Below are 18,393 nucleotides of genomic sequence, written 5' to 3'. Positions count from 1 at the left end.
TAACAAGCAGTACTTGTGGTTGTAACATTCATTAATTTTACAGCAATTGCTTAACAAGTTATGTAAACATATATCAGCACATGTACAATTAGGAACCTCCTGTAGGAGGAAAACAGGAACTATACCAGGAGAAAACCCAAGTGGTCATGATCAGGCAGGTTGGACCCCATACATTTTTTATGTGGAGCCCCAGCTGCCAACCAACGGAAGCTATAGGAGAAAATTAAGTGTGGTAGCACTTTACCACCTGGCCACCCAATGTTTTGGTTATGCAGTTTTTTCCACTGATCATGAGAAATCAAAGCTGTGATATAGATATAATTAGCTCAATATCTGGTAGAAAATTCCACATCAGGACAATTAACATTATCAAAAGGGGTATTAAAAATTGTATTTCCTGATATATGTTTACAATTGTAGCTTTGATGGGAAGAAATATATTGTGAATATATGTATCATACTTGATAAATCTAATATTTGCTGTGTTAAAAGTTGATAAATTATGAGGGGATACCCGGTAGGTCAAAGTGCACAGAAAGTTGTTTTAGAAACAGATTATTTGCTGGTTTTATAGCCCTGTGAATTGCCAAAATCATTTTGAATCATGTCTCCTTGTAGTAGATGGTGGTTACTTCACTTAAAAACATACAATAGGTTTGTCATATGCTTACCAAGCTTAAGCCAATGGGGCAAATTATCTTGTACAAGAACAGCATCATGACATGACTATAGCACAGGTCTGTCTAGATCTGTGATCAATTAGCTGTCTGTACAATATATACTGCTCTTAGGGAAAGGATTCAGAAACTACAATCGAAACATTCACCTGTGCCTTGGTTTACATTCTATATTATCTTAATTTACTTAAAACTTTGACTCTTAAAAATAAATATCTCGGGGCCATACCAATTTTTTTGTCCGTCGGATTTACCGCTCGTTTTTTTAGAAAATGAAGATAAAAATTTATATATACATAATTACCGCTCCAATTTTTGCGCCAAAAAAAATGATGAATCCGGATATAATTCCTGCGAGTTCAAAATTTAGAAAGCCTTTCTGGATCAATTGGGCGCTTAAAACAAAGGTTGACAGCCATCTCAAGCGGGTTTTTTTTTTGACAGATACGTACACACTCTGTCAAAACACGATGAAAACACAGGGTCTTTGAAGCAAATTTGGAATGTGTTTAAATGGGCATTTTTGGTGGGTCAAGATTTAGGCATTCAATTTGTGGAATTTCTAGTGAAAACTGAATTCAAGAAAGAGAACAAAGCGACCTCTGACTCCGTTAAAACATCTGCATTTTCTGTGCTAATTCCAAAATATTGGTAGACTTTCCATGTTGCCTTTATATTTTATATTGATTTTAGATTCTAATCATTTTATTGAAATCGTTTGTAAATGCTTTTACATGCCAGTCCAAGAAGATTTTTTTTTCTTTTTGAATTATGTTAAAAGTACTAGCAATCAATAATCTTATTTGATACAATTAATGCTGTTGATTTTGTTTTAGATATGTGTTTCTTGGTTATTATCCCCCGTGAAACGCGTTTGCGGGGGATATTAAATTGGGCTCTGCGCGTCTGTCCGTCCATCCTTCCGATATTCTTTTCCGGGCTATAACTCAATAACCGTTCAACGCAGCTCCTTGAAACTTTCTGTATATATCAGACTAGTGCCTTAGTTGTGCCTTTTGCTATTTTGGACCTTCAATATTCGGTATTTTTTCTGTCACCATGGAAACTTTGTCAAAAATACCAAATTACTGTTTCCTTTTGTTTCCGGGCTATAACTCAAAAACCTTTTGACGCAGCTCCTTGAAACTTTCTGTATATATCAGACTAGTGCCCTAGTTGTGCCTTTTGCTATTTTGGACCTTCAATATTCGGTATTTTTTCTGTCACCATGGAAACTTAGTCAAAAATACCAAATTACTGTTTCCTTTTGTTTCCGGGCTATAACTCAAAAACCTTTCGACGCAGCTCCTTGAAACTTTCTGTATATATCAGACTAGTGCCCTAGTTGTGCCTTTTGCTATTGCGGACCTTCCATTTTCGGGAATTTTTTCTGTCACCATGGAAACTTAATCAAAAATACCAAATTACTGTTTCCTTTTGTTTCCGGGCTATAACTCAAAAACCGTTCGAAGCAGCTCCTTGAAACTTTCTGTATATATCAGACTAGTGCCCTAGCTAGCTAGTTGTGCTTTTTGCTATTGCGGACCTTCCATTTTTTGTATTTTTTCTGTCACCATGGAAACTTAGAACTCAAAAATACCAAATTACTGTTTCCATTGTTTCTCCAAATACTCCAAGAAGTGCTATCCAGCTGGATGTCAGTCACCTGCTGTCTTTTTGTTTTCAGTTTTGCAATACTCACATATTGATACTTGTGAATTTGGACAACTCTGTTGATGTCGTACTTATCAACATATGAGATACAAATTATACAATGTACATATTTAGGTATTAGAGCTTTTGTTATGTTTTGTTGTGTCAACAACTGCCTATCAGAATTCAGAATTGATTATATACCTCTAAAAAATTCAGATAACTATTGTATATCAACATTATACATGGACTATCTTTGGTCATAAAAAGTTATTATTAAATTTCCTGTTTTGCTACATAAATATCATCATCATTTTGCACATATTGCATCAATTCTGTGTTATTTTATTGTTTTTATTTAATGTAAACTTTATTTTATTCATTCATTGTTAACACATGAAAAGTAGACACAATCAGAAAAAAATACAGCATGAAATGGATTCAGAAACAAGTTTTTTAAAACTTATATTAATCCGTCTCCGTTGTTTTTATTTCATTCAAGGACGATGCCAAACTCAAATACATACATTTAAAGTTAATAACTCTTACTTTGAGCTTGATGTATATGTGTATTTGGGTTTTCATACCAACTGCGGGGCGCGGGGGATAATGCCAAGCTTTGCGGCTCCTTGTTTTGAAATAGACATCACTTTGGCTATTTCATCAAAATATCTTCCATATATATGTATAACTTGACTAAAGGATTTGTTTTATAGAGGTGACGTCCAAAGGGTTTCTTGTTGTATTTTTATCATTCATTGACATCAATTTAAGAACATAAACATTATTCATGAATGCAAGCAGTTCATCATGGAATGATCTATCATTGACTCAGGTAAATTTTAAATGAATGATCCTACAATATATAGATATAGGGTATATGGACAGAATTATGTGTATCATTGATATAAGATGGTTCTTGTTGATCTAACAGTGGCTTTATCTTCCATGGATGGTTCTTGTATTTGAAATATTATTTTACATACAAGTACCATGCCAATCAAATGATTTTAACATTTGTTATTGCATTATATATTATTTAAAAAGCCAAAGACATGTCCTGATATATATTGCATCTGTCAAAATCACTCCCTGGCTCCAAAATTTCAACAATTTTGCTCGCCTGCTCCGATTTTGAAATCTCAATTTCCGAAGAACAATATATCAAATTGGTATGACCTCATGATCAGCTTTAGATTTGTAAAGAAAATTTTAAAGTATGAGATCTATTTTCAATAAACACTGTCATTTTAAATCTTTTATTTAAGCTTCCAGATTAAGGATTAGGACTTGAACAGAGAATTTTACATAATCTATATGTAACTAGCTATATATAAAGGTCTTTGATATGTATGTGGTATATATGTGTGAATAATTCAATGCACAATATTCAGAATCTTTTGCAGTTTCACACTACATTTATGTACATTCAATACAATTCACAAGAATTGTATAAGAGCAAACAACCTTTTATGTTAATGAGGTATACATGGAGGCAATGCATGAAAGATCAAATACACATATCGAGTGATCATTTTTGTAAAGATACAAATTTACAAGTAAACTTTTATCTATATCTAGTACTGTGCACTTTCTCAGTAAACACGTATACATGTATATATGTTTTATACATACAGTATACGTAAAACTGAAGCCAGTTTTGTTGGCTGTTGTTTGTATGTGGCCCCTTGATTGATGAACAATTTTGTTATCTGTTGTTTCAGCAGAATTTATCATTCTGTCAAGCTATCATGACATGTTTACTCCTGACCTGAAAAATGTTTACTTACAGGTGCACATACTTACAGGTGCACATATATACAGTCTGTCAGGAAAGATGGGGATATGATTTCCACGAACTTGCTTGTTGGACATTAAAGCTTTGATCTCTATGCTTTTGTTTATTGATACAAAAGTTTTTATTAATCAAGCTTAACTTCATAATCTGATCTCTTATGAAAATATTTTCATGTAAATTCCCTTCAAATCTGCTCATGCAGTTACATCAACAATTTAAAGGTAAAATATGAAATAAACATCTAAAAATAGAATGTGAACCCTGCCAATGCCGAGTTACGTACCCCCGATGATAAACTGAAAAGCATGGATTTGTTTATCCGATGCCAAGAAGTTTCACTTCCAATTCATGGTTCCGTTTCACTTTTAACCTATCTTAAATTCTTGTCTGACACTGACTCACATTGATTCTGTAAGTCATATACATATGTATAATGTTGTGATTTTACCCAATCGTTTCCTTCGCTTTCGAAATAGCAAATCGTATGTCTGATCAAATTTGGACTTCTGGTGCGTAGCTTTCAGGTTGCAAGACCTCTATTCTTCTAAACAAACCAGCTTGCACGTGCATGACATATTTTCTGCGGTACATTTACATATAGACAGCTAGAGAGGAGCACCACATCGGAGATTCCCTGTAATCACTGGGTAGTTTCCCGGTTTTAATTGCAAATAATGAAGATCTACGGAATAAGTTCTCACATTATATCATAACCATAGGGTACATATTCTCATGTTTTTGTATTTTTTTTCAAAATTCATAAGTTTCAAAAATATAGAAAGGCTTTAATTATAATTAATCTTACAAGGTAGACATCAAAATTGTAGAATCATAGAAGAATGTAGATATTTTCCGAAATTAAAAAACCTATCTTTTCTACTAAAAACCAAAAAAAAAAAAAAACATTAAAAAGGAAACAAATATCCAGATATTGTCATCTGATCTCCTTCCAAAGAAGGCAGATTTGAATAAGAATGGCTATGGAAATTGAAATTTGTCTTAGAGCAATTTTTAAAAAATGAAGTAAAATGTCTAAATGTAAAACATAAACTTTATTTATTCTTCAAATTTCATTGTACTGATCATTCTAGTTGGTGTATACATGTATGACCTCCTGACAGTCGTAATATTATAAACATCACTGGAATGCCCATATTGTATGGTATCTATTACCACCCTGAAAAGAGTTGTTTATAACCCAGTTTTAGTAATATAACTGTATAATCAGGGAGCAGCAGATTAAATATTGCTATCTTCAGTTTTTATCAGTTACTACATGAGGTATGGTACTCCCACCCTGTCCTCCCCAGAGAAGTACAAGTCACAATCTCATGTACACTTCCTGAGTGAATCGGAGGTCAGAATTGAAATCTTGTTTGAATTCTCCTAAGTCAAATGAAATAAAACATATACAGTATAACTTGTGAAAACCAGCCCCTGTCTATTCTGGAATTTTCCCTCTTGAATTATAGTAGTTAAATAAAGCCAAATACTCACAAATAACCTAAAATTCTAGTTGCACACATGTATTAATGGCAATCCAAGATGCTCATTGACATGCTCTCCTAACATTAAAATGACCACTGGCCTGGACACTAGACCGGGGGAGTCCTTGAGACATCAGTGTATAAAAATAACTCACCACATTTATTTTTATCGCGAGATTTGTCATGGAATCGAGAACAAGGCTATAACATAGTGCACTGCACAAAAACTACACATGGCCATACATATTGAGTATACGTGAACTTTGCCTAAAAATGCTTTTATTTAAACATATTAACAGAATATTTGCATAATAAATGAACAAAATTAAAAAAAAAAAATACATCTAAATACTTAATTTTAAAATGTAGCAATATGCATACAACAAAACTCAGGGTTTTGCAGTATACCTGTATTACCCACAGATGATATGCAGTGCTTGATCATTTGGTCATTGTAACAAATGACTTGGAATTCAAATGAATTATGGTATTACTTCCAAATCTTCTGGTTCTTCTAAAAGCTTTCTTGTTAATGTAAATGTTCTCATACAATCTTGATATTGGGTTTGTAGCATGCTGGGAAGAAGGGCTGCCAAGCTTGTTCAAATGAATGACATTGACTTACATTCATGGTTGCAGGGGTCAAAAAGGCTTTAATGTTTAAACGACTTAAATAACCAAGAGGCCCAGGGACTTAATATGGTCTAGCTGTAGTATACGGGTTGAAGAGCTCGGAAGTTTGTTCAAATGAAAAGCCTTGACCTACAATCAAGGTCACAGAGTTCAAATAGGCAAATATCTACAAATGACTTCTTCTCTATAATCAAGAGACCCAGGGACTTGATTTTGGGTCTGTAGCATGCTTAGAGGTGAAGGGCTATCAATTGCAGTTAAATCTTTAAACAATGATTTTTCCATAGCAAAGAGCCCTGATATTAGGCTAATAACATGCTGGAATGACAGACTGAAAAAAATTATTGACATGAATGCAAATAAGCCAATCCTACTACTCTGGATATTTGAATAAAGTGGTTAAAAATCAGTATAGTTTTTGCAGAAAGGACCTAGATAATCTTCAAAGTTGCTGTACAACCAGGTGAGTGATACAGGCCCAATGGGCCTCTTGTTTGAATTTGAAAGCTAACTTGAAGAAACTTTAAACATTATAAGCATCACCTACAGGCGATGTGCAGTGTACTATATTCAGATCAAAAGTCAATTCCAATGCAAAAATATTCAATGAACAGCTATCAGATGAAGAATCTAGGGGAGACATATGTTTTTGCCTACAAAAAACCTCTAGCTATTACTCAAGCATCCAACATTTAGTGTGGTATGTGGATGATGAACTACTGATCATGACCAGGTCATCCCTACTACAGCTGTGACTCACATGTAAGACTGACAGTGATGGATCCGGACTGGCTTGACCAGAATCATCTGTCAGTATATAAATATCTTTAGATTATTTATTTTTGTACCATTTTAGTGTAAATCTTACATTATTAGATATTCACTTACCTTTTTCTTCAATTTTGTCTGAAACAAATGTGATGTACGATATTGCCCCTAGTGGCTGAGGGAGAGCTATATATATAAAGGGTCCATGCCAAGGGCCAACATTTATTTGCAAAAATTTCTACAGTCTCTTTGTTTACAAATTTAACTCTCCAGTCTTTAAGTGTATGCTGTATCATAAGATATTGGATAAAACAGTTTTACAGTTTTTAACACTTTGAAAAAATATATATTTGAATGAACAAATATTTGAAAAAATAGCTATTTGTGTATGAATATATATGGAGAATTCATAGTATAGTTGACCATTTAAAAAGGTCCTAAGGCCTTGTGGGTCTCTTGTACTACAATATAAAAAACATACATAGATTGTTTTATGACCATGTTTAGAAGTGTGGCACATCTGTTGTCCTTTATGATGGCATCAAACTAGCATCAGCCACTGTATTTCTCAGACCCTCTGGAGCAAAGCAAACAAAACAACCATTGCACTATTAGGTTCATGACTGTCCATGGGCTCATAAATAAGTAGTGGGCATGGACAACGTCATATTTCTCAGTCACTGTGCATGTTGCCCTATATAGCTAGTTAAAGTTTATCCTATTCAAGTTCAATTGGTTATACATGTACAGAGGAGCCCACTTATTTGCATATCGCTTATTTGAATAACCCGCTTATTTGCATAAAATTCTCAGGTCCCGATTTTCTTCTTCTTTGTCTTTGTATTTTAATCCCGTGTATTTGCATCGACTAAAACACTGACGATCTACATGTGTATAAGAGGGGCCAAAACCCAACTCCGCCTATACAAATACTCCGATTATTTGCATATTTTGTCATGGAAAAAGGGCTATGCAAATAAGCGGGTTGCTCTGTATATATATAGAGTCAGAATGTTTGACAGTTATATATATATAGAGAGTTTGAAGGTTCCGGGTCGAAGCCTTTACCTATTCTATGTCAGGTCTCTGTATATATAGCCTGAGTTTCCTCTGGCCCTGACACCATGTCTGGTGTACATGTAGGGGCTCTACACCAGACATGGTGTCAGGGCTAGAGGAAACTCTGGTTTGTCTCTGTATTAATTAGAATAAACTAAGGATCGCCATTGTGTCGTGTTAATTGTTGTCGGGGAAGAATCCAGCAGAGCTGGACTACCTCAGGTTTGCTGATGACTAGATGCTGCAGTTAGGTGGAATATCATGATCTATATATTTGAGAGGTTTAAATTTAATGTTGATGAAGACTTGATCAAGAGTATTACCTGTTCAGTACGTATACTCGGGTCTGGTTGTGGCACTTTTTCACTCTCACTACAAATACTTGAAGTTCAGAAATATTTTCACATTGTAACGTTAACACAATCAAAATTAAGATGAACAATTTGTCATTGTTATTTCTTATATAAGAAAAATCATTATAATTCACCATGCATGCTATCTCATTGTGATTAGCTGAAAGAAAGAGTTTGAGAGGTCCGTAGTATCTAGTCTGATATTTTATTATTTAAGTGTAATTGACATAATTAATCATTGATAATTGATATATAATACTGTATATCAATTACATGTCAGCATTGGTAAAAGAAATATAAGTAACAATTGTGTTAGGTGTACTATGAGTAAGAGTTAATCATTCAAAATTATTTACCATGGTAGCTAGGTAAACTACCTAGTAAATCACTGTATAACGTCATTGTAAGATTGTTTAAAATTCAGTTTCCATTTCAATCCCTGGGGAGAAATATGTGCATATACATAAAATGTATAAAAAACGAAGTACACACGTACATCACATATAAAAATGTGGACGAGGTATTTCTGGCTGGGCAGTTAATGTGCTGTAGATCGTGAGTTCGAGGCCCAAGGCCCTGATAAGTCAGGACACATGTCATAAAAAGTGTCTTTCTTCGTCATTTGTGTTATTATGTTATAAACTAAATATACACATTCAGATACGTATATATTACTGACAAAAACTGTCATTGGTTAATTTTGTAATGTACCACAGATGCATTATTTGGAAACAAATACACCAAATTGATTTAAAAAAAAGAAAAATCTATAGCTTTTGCACATGCTGTGAATTGAATATTCCCCACATATCCCAGTATTGTATTATTCCTTTATATTTCATGTCCCAGAGACCTAATGTCACCAGTGTTTGATCACAGCGGTGGATGGCATATATATAAATAACTACACTCAACAGTTGAATTTACATCATAAGGATGAACAATGCTTAAGATATTTAATATGAGTCAGTCTTCATATTAATTCTTTTATTTTGTGGTGATGATTACTGAGGTGATGATTTCCCTTGTAACATGAATTTTGTGCTAATTGACACTAGAAGATGGTGTAAGGGGTTTAATATTACCATGTTGATTGAGGGTTAGGATGAGACACAAGTTTATAGTGTGATTGTACCAATATATTGCCCAACAACAGAAGACATTAGATCTAATTCATTGAAGTCTTACTGCTTCAATCTCCACTCGAACTTTGAACTAGATTATTCTTTTGAGGGTAAAATCCAACATTAGAATTTGTTCAAACTGAAGAGTTTGTGTCCCAGATTTGTATATACACCAAATGTTAGTAGTTGTAATTTCATGCAAAAGTTTAAACACATTATCAAGTTTACCAAGTATTAACACAATGAAGAATGTCTGAACAACATTTGGCATGGAAAACTATATATATTGCAGCCATAAATTAAATAAGCATAACTTCAACACAAAAAGCATGAAAATTCCCAAAAATGTATACCAGATATATATATGTACAATTATATAGTTACCCTCGTTATACCGCCACATTCCGTCCACGGCAGTTATGGCTGTATAACGAATCGAATTATGAAAATTACAACCATGAAAGAGATTGCATTAAAACGTTTCATTAAATACTAACTGAGTATTGTATTTACAATACTGTATATGTTTTGTATGTATTATGATACATATATCATTTCCTTAATTTTCTCGCAATAATAACATTACACGATTTATAATAACATGTTCAACATAATGTAGATTCATTAGTCAATTATTCTATAGGCTATATATTTTTATATAAGTCACAAATTTCTGGAAATAGTCATTGATCTGCCTTTGACGCATGCCATCCGTTATTATCTGTCAAACTTTATGCGAAAGTATTCAGCAGTGGCTTTTCCACCTACACTGACAAAGCCAAACGTTCATACCATACACAATAGGAACGCAAAGAGAGTAGAAATCAGTCATGCTTTTATTCCAAACCAAACCATAAGTGTCAGTGCATGTGACATAATAAAAACAACTGAATATCGATCTACCTCAGTGATAGAAAGTCATCCAAGCGTAAAGCTATGTGATCACCTGTACAATTTGCAAGTGAAAACAGGAAATGCCCTACAATGTATGTCTATAAATAGAACAAGAGTTCCTTGATCACCAAAAACAGAACAAAATGACAATATCGTCGAGGGCTATATATAGTGATTCAGGACATTTGTATTTCAACAAACATGGAGGAGGGTGGCGAACTTAACGCGTGAATTATATGGGAGGGAAATCCGTTCGAGAGCTTTAGGTGGCGATATGCGAGGGTGGCGGTAGATTTGGGTGGTGGTAGGTCGAGAGTAGACCGTTTTGCGTGATCTTAATTAAACACTTTTTGATCGTTCAGATTTTTGCAACAAAACTTCAATCAGTTAACATGATTTTTAGAAGAATGTGGAAGTGATCCTAATTTTCTGTATTGATTTTATTTTCGAGGTCTTTTTCATGAAAAAGAACTCCTTGAAAAGACCCATGCAAGTTTTTCAGCAAGATGATCATGTAATTCAATTAACATTTATATATATACCTGTGTGGCGATATACATGTATTTGAGCATTGAGGGTTAGCACATTATGATTTGTTTGCTTGCAAAGCTCTGGCATTCAAATAGATCATAAATACCATACAAAAACAGTTAGCATTATGATTTGTTTGCTTGCAAAGCTCTGGCATTCAAATAGATATATAGATACCATACAAAAACAGTTCAACGCTTATATTTACATTCCTTTTACTTTTTTATTATTTAAATGCTGTAATTCATATTTAAAATTCATAATTCCCACTTGATAATCATTTTATTATCAACGTAATGTGAAAATGGCCTATTTTTTATTACAAATAATGCAGACAAAATAGTTAGTCGTTAAACTTAATTATCCTGGATATTGCAGTTCCGGTTTGTGTTGTATTAATACGCTGATTAGTGTAGCGCGTGATGGATATCGCATTTAAACGTACATCAATGCCAGAGCTCTCAAACAGACTATATAGTGACAATGCCAGACAAATGTAAATATATATATATCTATATATCTACAGCATATACAACTCAGTTGTGCAGCTACCTCAATCTATTTCAATTAATACAAGGTATTAAAATTTCTCAACAGGCTATAGATGCCATATCATGATAACTTCTATCAACTTGCAAAAACTTTATCCAAATTTTGTATGATACATGAATATGAACAGATCATGAATTATTTATGATATTGAAGGGAGCCAAAGATGTGCTCTAACTTTGATAGACATGAGGTGGATTGATTGCTTTTCAATGGTGGTTTGTGGAGTGTGTACATTGGGAGGAACATGGCATTCTTGACCTTCACATTGACGTGTGATAAAACACAGAAACAACATGTGTATAAGGAAAGTTGAGATACAAATACATCGTTTGTCGATAATCTGGAAACAAAACTGATATTTTGACAGTTCTGTTTGACAGATAATGATATACAAGTGTGTGTTACTTGTTGCACAATTATTAAGATGTAATTGTTACAAAATCTTTCATCAAAATTCGTATGTTCAGCCAATTTTAAGTGCTCAGATGCCGGCCTGCCAGATTCAGGGGTTTTGGATATGATGCAGTCCATTTTTCAAGCATCGTCAATGATATATACATTCAATGTATTTCAATCATACTGAAGCATATCACTCAGTTTCACTTTTCCATATAATATCCGAATTATCCATATAGCTATATATGGATAAAAACATTCTGTTTCACTATTAATCCATATCTATCAGATGATCCATATATCTAAGTTTTACTTGCTCAGTTTCAGTCCATATATATATGGGATATCCAAGGAATGTTCGGGAACAATATCTTCCTGATAAATACCTTCACCACGTTAATGTATTTAATATGCATCCGGCAGGTTGCAATTAAGGTACATGCTGTTAAAACTGTCACAATAAATTTTGATGACATCAATCATTTATTAGGACTTAATTTGATACATTTAAAAAGATCAATCAAAAATACATGTATATTGTTTTTCTTTTACAGGATGAAAAGATATGTTTCCAAGTTATAATTTGATTTAATTTGGAAATAAGCACATGTACAAATGCAAGCTGACTAGTAGTACTGTTATTGATGATGGTCATGCCAAAGCTACTGTCATACAAAATCAACTTATAAATGATAGAAAATGTTTTTATGTATTAAATGTATATTATAAGCAGTATTAGAATGTGAAGTTTGTATTTGGATTGTTTTTATCTTAAATGTATTTTTAATTACAGGTGGAGTACTGTCTGACAGTCTAGCCCTCTTCACTGATGTCTTACACCTGGGCAGTGACCTAATTAGCTTTCTCATCTCTCTCCTTGCCATCTACCTGTCAAAAAAACCTGCCACCAAAACAATGTCATTTGGATACCACCGCGCAGGTATGTTATTTTGGGTACCAGTAATCCTTCATACAACTGCACAGGTTTGTTATTCCGACACCGGTTAACTGTCATTAAAACCATGTAATTTGGATACCACTGTACATGGTACCTGTACAGGTGCATTTTGTACAGGTATATATTATTCCGGGTACCAGTATTGGCAGTAATTATAACCCATAATACCACTGCATAAGTATGTTATTCTGGGTACCTGTAACCCGTCATACCAACACACAGGTATGTTATTCGGGGTACCTGTAACTAGTCATACCAACACACAGGTAAGTTATTCTGGGTACCTGTAACTGTCATACCAACACACAGGTATGTTATTCTGGGTACCTGTAACCCATCATACCAACACACAGGTATGTTATTCTGGGTACCTGTAACTGTCATACCAACACACAGGTATGTTATTCTAGGTACCTGTAACCCATCATACCAACACACAGGTATATTATTCTAGGTACCTGTAACCCATCATACCAACACACAGGTATGTTATTCTGGGTACCTGTAACTGTCATACCAACACACAGGTATGTTATTCTGGGTACCTGTAACCAGTCATACCAACACACAGGTATGTTATTCTGGGTACCTGTAACCCGTCATACCAACACACAGGTATGTTATTCTAGGTACCGGTAACCAGTCATACCAACACACAGGTATGTTATTCTGGGTACCTGTAACCTATCATACCAACACACAGGTAAGTTAATCTGGGTACCTGTAACTGTCATACCAACACACAGGTATGTTATTCTGGGTACCTGTAACCTGTCATACCAACACACAGGTAAGTTATTCTGGGTACCTGTAACTGTCATACCAACACACAGATATGTTATTCTGGGTACCTGTAACCAGTCATACCAACACACAGGTATGTTATTCTGGGTACCTGTAACTGTCATACTAACACACAGGTATGTTATTCTGGGTACCTGTAACTGTCATACCAACACACAGGTATGTTATTCTAGGTACCTGTAACCCATCATACCAACACACAGGTATGTTTTTCTAGGTACCTGTAACCCATCATACCAACACACAGGTATGTTGTTCTGGGTACCTGTAACTGTCATACCAACACACAGGTATGTTATTATAGGTACCTGTAACCAGTCATACCAACACACAGGTATGTTATTCTGGGTACCTGTAACCTGTCATACCAACACACAGGTAAGTTATTCTGGGTACCTGTAACCAGTCATACCAACACACAGGTATGTAATTCTGGGTACCTGAAACCATCATCAAAATTGTGTCATTCGGAAATCTGACCATGCAGTAGGTAGTTGAAGATAACACAATAAAGTGTTGCTGACTGCTATAAAGACCTGGACTACAGGTTAAGCTATGCGCTATCTCTAACTGTTACCAAGCTGTAAATGGGCCTGCCACGAACACCAGTACCACTATATAGCTATCTACAGTTTGAACTCAGGCACAATAAAATGTGTTCTATATGAGGATCGCTCTACTTGGCATCAATGCTACATGAAAGGATCAACTTTCTTGTTTGTTTGTTCAGGGATTTTGTCTCCTGACAACATCTAAACTAGACAAAGTAATATAAGATATTGTCTCCAAAAAATAGAGAAATTATATAATAGGTATATTAGGTACAAGTAATACAAACATGCCTTAAAAGAGGGGGAATTGAGAGGGGAATTATATAATAGCTACATTTCCAATTGCTACATAAGGTTCATGTTACCTAACTCTGGTGCAATTTAACAGAAGTAGCTTGATGAACATGTATTCTGTTTTAACACATGTTTTGCCAACATTAAGAAGCACCTTAACAAATTAGCCATGATACATACTAAAAATTGTGAAGACACTTTACCCTAATATAATTGCTCTGGATGATATGCGACAGGCTTTCCAGTGTTATTCAGTGAGGTAGCCACCAGCTACTACGTTAAATCCAACAAACAAACAGTCCCTGGGATAGCTGACAATTTAGTTTCCATAGGGAACATAACATATAATTAAGGTTTCCCCTGCTTGGGGGGGGGGGGGGGGGGGGGGGGGGGGGCATATATGTTTCCTCTTCGTCTGTAAATTCCTATGTACACTGAAGTTGTTTGTCAGCACTCTACTAGCTTCATTCCTTGAGGGATTTTGATCAAATTTAACACAATTACAAATGACCATAATATCTTGGACAATTTTGAGTTTCACAGTTGTTTGATCAATGTCAAGGTCACTGTTACTATTTTCAGAAAAAAACCATAACATTGTAATAGCTGGCAGGGGCAGGTAGGGGACACATGTTGTTTTAACAATACTCAATATGCTTGTTTACAATCATGATAAATACAAAATGTTGAATTGTTATATATGTATATAGCTTGTCATGTCTTTATTTACAGGGGGAAATTTGGTAATCTGACTCCTACAATATGTAGGCCAAGTCATATCTCACTATATCTGTTTTTATTAATATGCGTTGTTAAGTATCCTTGTAATTACCGTGAATTAAAGAGGACAAGGGACAAGTCTGAAATAATATCTGTAGGGGGGGGGGGGGGGGGGGGGGGGTTGAAATTTGCGATCGCTTTTCAATCTGATCATGAGTAACATGACATGAGCTGACTACGGTATTAATGGGGTTTTCATGTCTATGTATCCCAGTTATGTCCTACATCTATACTGTTTAATATCCAATCATCTAATTAACACTTATTATCATTTAGTTTAATGATAGTAATTTCAAGGAATTAAATTAATTATTTGCTAACTATGCTTTATCAGAGGGGCTTAGAAGTTGCACAATCTGTTTCATACTCTTTAATCTGCCAAACATTTCATATTACATGTAGTACATCTTGGTAATGGCAGAATTCTCTAATATCTTATGGCCTTGTACCACATTATAAAGAGTTACTGCCCTTTGTTCACCTTGTGTCATCTCGACAGGGACACAGCTTTTGGTACACTATAATTTGTATCCCCGTATATGGCTGCAACTTGTGTTGGAACTACTGTTATTAAGTTTTAAAGCTTCAATATTATGTATGCATGATTGTGGCAATTTTTCATGTTGAACAACAAATTTTGGTCAGTCAGGTTTTTAAAGAACAGGGTATAATTATTTATAACGTGTCCATAATGTAATTAGTTCACACTTTTTAAACAAAAAGAATTTCGTTAGATATCTTTTGTAACTGATTTCATAAACAAGCAGGAAATAAACGAAGGTTAAATGTGATAAACATCAGTTGATATCACATGCTCTCTGTCAGAAAAAGAGCACTTAAAATGTCTATCCGGAAATGATTAGTTAAAACACAATGGCTCCATGTGTAGTGTAACAGGGAAGGAGATATGTAGTGGATCAGACATGCAAGTATTCAATTTAAAACATGGAGCTAAATTCTTACAAAACTCTCCCTACCACTGCCAATCCAATCCACTGATGTAGCCCCGTTTTCTAGCCCCTCCTATTCCAATCCACTTATGTAGTTCCTTTTTCCAACCCTTCCTAATCCAGTCCACTGATGAAGCCTCATTTTCCAACCACTTCTTATCCAATCCACTGAAGTAGTCCCCTTTTCTAGCCACTTCTTATCCAATCCAATGATGAAGCCTCTTTTTCCAGCCACCCCTAATGAAAGTAACTGATGTAGCCACTTATTCTAGCCACTTCTTATCCCATCCACTGATGTAGTCCCTTTTTCTAGCCCCTCCTAATCCAATCTAATGATGTAGTCCCCTTTTATAGCCACTCCTAATTCAATCCACTGATGTAGTCCCTTTTCCTAGCCCAGCCCCTCCTAATCCAATCCACTGATATAGTCCCTTTTTCTAGCCCCTCCTAATCTAATCCATTGATGTAGTTCCCTTTTTCTAGCCCCTCCTAATCTAATCCAATGATGTAGTTCCTTTTTCTAGCCCCTCCTATTCCAATCCATTGATGTAGTTCCTTTTTCTAGCCCCTCCTATATTCCAATCCATTGATGTAGTCCCTTTTCCTAGCCCAGCCCCTCCTAATCCAATCCACTGATATAGTCCCTTTTTCTAGCCCCTCCTAATCTAATCCATTGATATAGTCCCTTTTTCTAGCCCCTCCTAATCTAATCCAATGATGTAGTTCCTTTTTCTAGCCCCTCCTATTCCAATCCATTGATGTAGTTCCTTTTTCTAGCCCCTCCTATTCCAATCCATTGATGTAGTTCCTTTTTCTAGCTCCTCCTAATCTAATCCAATGATGTAGTCCCTTTTTCAAGTCCCTCCTAATCCAATCCATTGGTGTAGTCCCTTTTTTAGCCACTAATTGATTATGAGATATTAGATCAGATTGGAGATCACAGTCTAGTTCAGTTGTAAAAGTGGAGAGTATAGCCTTAGGTCATCCATTGATAGCTCAAGCTAGTGGGAATTTCTCTTTAGTGGTAGGATGTTTGCCTTGAGGAGGGAGAGGTAGCTACATGTAGTTCGAAGCTGGCACTCATTTAGTGATGATATGTCACAGCATTGTTCTTCATATCACTACACCAATGAGAGTTATGTGAGAATTGTAATCTAATAACTTTCTCTTTTGTTTGGTAAGATTATATATTAAAGTGACAATGCAGTGCAAATGGAAATATATGTATATGAATATGCATTAACCAGAAAAAGTGAATATCATGCAAAATATGTGATACAGAACAAAAATCAATTTTAAATGTGATGGATGTTGTTTATTATAATCAATAAAACTGTCATCATAAATAGGTAATTTACCTGTCACTCTAAGCTTGTAATGGTACTCGGATACGTATGTACACCTTATGTGTCCTCATAAAATACTAAACAACATCTGTTTTTATAAGAAATGTGTTACAGTTTACATCAGGAAACTTACACCTGACTAAAGCTGGTTGAGGCCTATGGGAATATTACTGTTTTTTAACACCTGCAAAGCTTAATAGTTTTGTTTGTAGAAAACTAACTAGCTTTTATGCAATCCCATGTACCTGTCTATAAAGATCACTCAAGGGGACGGAGAACAATGGTCACTATAGACAGATTGCCTTTTTTGAATAGGTAGAGATTTGAGCGCCAACCTGCTGATATTGCGTATAACATACAACCCAAAACAACAAACATGAATAGACAATATCCAGTTTGAATGCTTCATAACTGTGATGCACTGTAAATCTCGGAGAAGTTTTATGGTCTTTTTCTTCTTCTTTTTTTTTTACATTTGTATGCATAATTTATGATAGATATACATGTATTTACATATCGAGAGATGCTGTCCTTGGACAATTTCATCAGCAGGCAATATATATAATTGAATATACATGTACATGTAAATACATGATAGGCTCATTCTGCAATTAATGAACTCTTGAATAAATTTCGCCGGAATGTATCTTTGTGTATTTTTTGTTATAAAACATTTGGAGGTACGTGTCATACATTTCTCCAAATTGAATTTTAAACCTGGATTGTCTGATGCGATGTGTTTACCAGTCTCAGTTGTTGTCATTCAATTTGAATTAAAATCCTAT

At 34.7% G+C, this 18,393-nt stretch overlaps 1 protein-coding gene across 1 annotated transcript in view; it reads left to right on the top strand.

Annotated features, from left to right (window-relative positions):
* The window catches only part of LOC117321744 (zinc transporter 2-like), a 34,739-nt gene that overhangs the window by 7,661 nt on the left and 8,685 nt on the right, over positions 1-18,393 (top strand). Inside the window, exon 2 of the mRNA XM_033876260.1 lies at positions 12,719-12,865. Coding sequence (XP_033732151.1) covers positions 12,719-12,865 — 147 coding nt within the window. The remainder of the gene's footprint in view (positions 1-12,718; positions 12,866-18,393) is intronic.

This window comes from Pecten maximus, chromosome 2 (genome assembly GCF_902652985.1).
Source record: "Pecten maximus chromosome 2, xPecMax1.1, whole genome shotgun sequence".
Lineage (NCBI taxonomy): Eukaryota > Metazoa > Mollusca > Bivalvia > Pectinida > Pectinidae > Pecten > Pecten maximus.
The sequence above is the reverse complement of the archived record's forward strand: the minus strand, read 5'-3'. Positions and strand labels throughout refer to the sequence as shown.